Source organism: Plasmopara halstedii (genome assembly GCF_900000015.1).
Source record: "Plasmopara halstedii genome assembly, contig: Scaffold_3156, whole genome shotgun sequence".
Classification (NCBI taxonomy): Eukaryota; Oomycota; class Peronosporomycetes; order Peronosporales; family Peronosporaceae; genus Plasmopara; species Plasmopara halstedii.
Window position 1 is genome coordinate 125,549 of NW_020190059.1, and position 5,245 is coordinate 130,793.

Consider the following 5,245-nt stretch of genomic DNA (forward strand, 5'->3'; position numbering starts at 1 on the left):
ATCTGCGTGGCACGTCCCCGTCTTCGGCGGGAATAGATGATAGCATGACCGATGACCGCTACTATCGTACCAGCACTCACGCTGCCATGCAGCCGCGCGCTGGATCATCGACAAAAAAGCACAAGCCGTCGCCAGCTGAGCCTGTACACCGTTATGTGATGGATAATTCAAGCTCTGATAGTGGTTTGACGCGTGAAAGCTTGAACGAAATGGTGAATCAAATGCAGTATTCTAGCAGCACTGTTTTGTCGGCGTATGAGAATGATCCTTACGTCTCAGCACAGGCGTCGGCCAGTACAAATGGCTCGAATCGCTCTGAGTCGGATGGTTCCATAGATGAAACAAACTTGCGCCGCGAGCGAAACCGTATTGCAGCACGCAAAAGTCGCCAACGCAAGTTGGATCGTATTTCAAATCTTGAGGACGAAAAAATGCGCCTTGAGCAGCACCGCGATATGCTTGTGCAAGAAATTCGCAGCTTAGAGAAAAAGGATTCGGTCTCCGCTTCCAACGTCGTTTTGACTATTACTGATAAGGAATATCAGCAGTTGCAGAATAAACGCCTTCAAATTATAAAGAATGTTGAAGAGGCCTACAATTCAGGTGATATTTTATCAACAGTCCAGTACTTCCGCGATGACTCGATCGTAAGTGGCCCGCAGAATTCCGCTGTACACCTGCGGGGCAAGGATGCTTTGGTGTTGGATTACCTCTGCACAAATTATCTGTTCGGCGATGTTCGCTTGCATCATGTCAAGGTGGACTGTGGTGGTCCGCGAAGTCAGCACTTTCGTGTGCACTGGGCGCTTTCTGGAACAATAAAGAGCACTGGTGTCAGCATGAATAAAGAATTTCTTGAGCTGATTGAAAGCGTGAAGGGCCGTCGTGTCACCATTGATGGAGTCAGCAATTTCTCTTTTAGCGGAGACAAAATTGTTTACGTGCATCGTACGGCAGATCAGGCCAAGTTTCTCTCAGCGCTTGTAAACTTGAGTAAGCGGTAAGGGATATTCAGAATCTTGCAATACCATTACGCTAGTGATGAATATATTTTTTTTTGATGATGTTAATATTCATTAACTGGTTGGCGACTTATACAACTGAGCTGATGGGAAAAATTTAAATAAGAGCGGATTTAACCTACCACATTTTGGGTACTGCAGGCACAGACTGCACATACGAACTTTGATACCCAACAAATGTAGAATTCAATGATAAGGGTTCCCAATGCCAACACCTTAACAACCGAAATTATAGTTCCGCTAATTTGTATATTTTGCAACGACTTCAACACATTTGCAGAGCCACCGCCTTACGCCGACGTATGCACCACCGACTCGTGTAGCGCTGCTAAACACCACCACCCGCTACCAAAGTTACAGCGCAGACCCGTCACCTATTTCCATGTCATCTCAATTTGTAGCTAGTTTTAGCGATCCAGGGCGTGCTGTGGTCGTTATGATGCCGACAAGTGTGCCGGGAGGAAGGCATAATGGTCGTTGTGCAACACTTGGGCTGTTCTCACTACTGATTTGACAAAAGTTTGGCTCAATGTTCCCTGCGGGCTAATAATACATAGACAGTACAGTTATAATGTGCATACCTTTCCGAGAAACCACCACACTGCTGCAGACAATAGGCCAGGAAAATCAAACTTTGTTGCAACGCACCCACGACCATATTGCATTCCTTTTTTGATTATTATTATGTGGTGCGAACTTATTAGCCGGCGTTAATGCCATCGATCGATCGATTGCAGTTGCTGAAACTTCAACACGACATCACCGACTTGGCATGGCTAAATTCTGCGATTGGATAGATACAACAGAAACCCCTATATACCCATCCCTATTCACCACTGCGGTGTACGACCGAAGATGCACCACATAGCAACCACTCACTCTACGCGTTTGTTAGAACCTGGGACGCGTCCGCCTCGTATGCTCAATAACGAAGATATCAATCAGCAATTCAACCCTAGTAGCTTCTTGCCGTTTACTTCGCTCTCTGACTCAGTCGGCCGTAAAAACAGCGCCGACGATTTAGTCGCCGAGATTGCGTCATCTCCCCCTGCCCACTCTCCATCGGACGCACGCATATTATACCGTGAGTGGCGAACCGGTTCGCACGTGGGTGCTGATTTTAATCGGCTTGAAACTGGTGAATTGAGTTGCTGCGATAGTATCGGCAACGGTATGAGCAATGAGGACATCTTGAGCCGCTCACCATTCGTATATGGCCGCTCGCCCAATTCACTTCCTTGTATCGCTGAGCGCTTTGAGAACTTTCCACTTCGTGCGAATGTGCCACCAGTTTCGCCTATGGCTCCATTGGATGTGGACGATCGTGCGCGCCTATTGTCGCAACGAATCGTTGCGATGGACGCTACTCATTCTGGAGGTGTAGCAACGGTAAAGTTCCAATCTGGATCCTATAATTCTGTCGGTTCTCCAGAGTTGGTGACTGGAATCAAGAAAGCTCAAAGCAACCAAGCGCTGGCTGACTTGGAAAAAAAGGGGTATTTTCCTGTTGCACCTAAGCCGTCGGCACTGGGCGTGCAAAAAGGTCTAAAGAGCTCGGTGGTTAATGATATGTGTCGTGCTGTTGTGAAGCACATGGTTGGAGATGTTTACGTGTCGGCTTCGGGCTCATATGGTCAGCGCAAGGTGCTCAATCACTTGTACGAACCCGTGCTTGCTTCTGTTCAGGCCCATTTCCGTCGCTTGCCAGCAAGATACGCGCTTTCTGTCAACCCGGATGACGTGCCACTGCATATGCGCCTACTTGCGAAGAATCAACGCGATCCGACAGCCATTGCGGTTAATGCTCAGCTTAAGAAAGACGATAACGGAGAGTACGTCCATCGTGTGCAATGGCGTTGTGTAAAACTAATGTGCGTTTGATTTACCTCTTCTAGGATCGTGGCTAATGTTTGTGAAGTGGTGGTGGTGTCACTAGACCGTGATAATATGCTTGATGCTATAACGCGGGCACTTACTGCGATGAAGGGCAATATACTGGATGCCGATGTAATGACTACGTCGGATGGTACGTTACTGGATCGTTTCGTTGTGAGAGGGTCCTTTATGAGCGATGAACGACAAGACGAGCTGCGTACACTAATTGAACAAAATCTAAAATGGCTTAGTCTAGAGAAGGATACGCCACCAAGTCCGACGAGTAGACAAAGTCTCGAGGTCAATGCAAATGAGAGCTTGGCCGAAAAGTTGGGTGTACTCCAAATGGTGGACAAAAATGAAATTAGAGCTGAATGGGAACTGGACCTTAACGAGGTTCAGCTTAAGGACGCTGTGGGCAAGGGGCGCTCTGGCAGTACGTATAGCGCCTGGTGGCGAGGCACGCATGTAGCGGCAAAGATCGTCGACTCCTCCATAAATACTCAAATCGTCGGCGATGAACTTCTCAACGAATTCTATCGCGAGGTTGCAGTTGTTAGCAAACTGCGCCATCCAAACATTGTCTTATTCCTTGGTGTGGCCATCAGTCCACCACGTTACTGCTTAGGCAAGATACGTTGCCTTGTTGATGCGTATGGATATCTAATGATGATACTCGTTATTCTATTGTTCACAGTGTTTGAGTTTATGGAGAATGGTACGTTGACGGATCTCATACGTGCTCGAAAAGGACCGATAGATTTTTTTCGCTTGGTAGCAGAAATGGCAATGGTACGTGATGAATATCCTTCACTTATTTATCGCTACTGATTCACCAAATATTTCATGGTGTGGGGCGAAAAGGGAATGAACTATCTTCATTTGTGCTCTATTATGCACCGGGATTTGAAGTCTGGCAATGTGCTTATCGATTCGCATGGTACTGCTAAGATCTCCGACTTTGGATTGAGTTGCGTGCTTGATTTCGGCAGTTCTTCAGACTTGACTGCTGAAACAGGAACTTATAGGTGGATGGCACCGGAAGTCATTCGCCACGAACCATATTCCAGCAAGGCCGATGTTTACAGCTTTGGCATCGTGTTGTGGGAACTTTTGGCCAGAGATCAACCATTTCGTGGTCTGACCCCGATTCAAGGTAAGAATTGCTCTATCTTGGTCTGTCACTATCGACTTCACTTTTTTGTTGCTATAGCCGCGTTTGCAGTTGCTCGCCAACTCATGCGTCCCGCATTGCCTCGTCAGACGCCACAAAAAATTGGCGAGCTAATTGAACACTGCTGGCATCACGACCCAGCTCGTCGACCTGACTTTGGGGCTATCTTGGAGGCTCTTCCATTGGTTAAAAAATCGCTCAAAAAACGCGATTTCAAGAACATGGGTTTTTTGTACGTTTCCTCATGAAGTTCTTCTAGATGAAATAGGGTCTAAGAGGCCACGAACGGTAAACTAGAACAGTATAAATCATTACTCACCATACAAGCAGCCGTCAGCTTCAGTTGAGCCAAATCTTTGGTGACAGTGCCATCCAAGTCTGTATGCAAATATAAGAAATTATAGAATGTATGTGTCTGTTGCTTTTTGATATCTGCATGGTGTACAGGGTTGCCGTAAGCTTTGCATGAAAGTGGTTTCAACTTTGACTCTCAATGTCCGCGTCAACAAACGCACAGATGATGAATTCGTTTGCTTGCTTTTAGGAGCGGCATCGAGAGCTTCTCGGATAGCTAACGCTGGTACTTTGATCTGCTATTCCAGGAGTTTATGTTAAGAATGCTGCTGTGGGCAATGCTAGCACTAACTCATGAGTTATGGCGACTGGCTCAAGTGGCTTGGCATCGTGATGCTAAACGGGAAGATGTGAGCTCAATACCCACTAAGGATGGTTAGTGCGTGTTTAACCTTTATGGTTAAGACTGCATATGTCTGCATATTAAAGTGTGTACTTATTTAAGGTTCGCGCAAAGACTGAGTTAAAGTGTTCCACATACCTTAGGATGGGATTGTAGCTTTAAACTTAGGTTTAGTATATTGTGTGGCCCGCAAGGCAGTTGCGCGTGGGTCCACACAATTGCGTCTAACATTAATACACTCACTTCTGCATTTGCACACACAAGCACACATCACTTCTACCTCTGCCCTTCTCATATCCTAAACCTTATACATCTAAAAAAATTCTGTTAAGACTTATAATATGTACGTCTTGCTACTTTTTGTAGAAAAATCTCTCTTTTTAAAGGTACGGCTAGGGGCTGTCTTTGATATTCCGTACTCCATATGAGACGACCCAGAACCAAATGATACTAATCAACCATTTAGAGTTATCGAGA

At 46.2% G+C, this 5,245-nt stretch overlaps 2 protein-coding genes across 2 annotated transcripts; both read left to right on the plus strand.

The window, feature by feature from the left end:
- Positions 1-86: 86 nt before the first annotated feature.
- On the plus strand, positions 87-1,004 carry PHALS_08132 (hypothetical protein F444_15608; the record flags this gene model as incomplete). The annotated part of the gene is made up of 1 exon (XM_024721718.1): positions 87-1,004. One exon carries the CDS (start codon positions 87-89, stop codon positions 1,002-1,004), a length of 918 nt encoding a protein of 305 aa, XP_024586789.1.
- Positions 1,005-1,877: 873 nt separating this feature from the next.
- PHALS_08133 (tkl protein kinase) lies at positions 1,878-4,319 on the plus strand (the record flags this gene model as incomplete). The annotated part of the gene is made up of 5 exons (XM_024721719.1): positions 1,878-2,854; positions 2,918-3,525; positions 3,595-3,689; positions 3,762-4,053; positions 4,111-4,319. 5 exons carry the CDS (start codon positions 1,878-1,880, stop codon positions 4,317-4,319), a joined length of 2,181 nt encoding a protein of 726 aa, XP_024586790.1.
- Between the last annotated feature and the right edge of the window lie 926 nt (positions 4,320-5,245).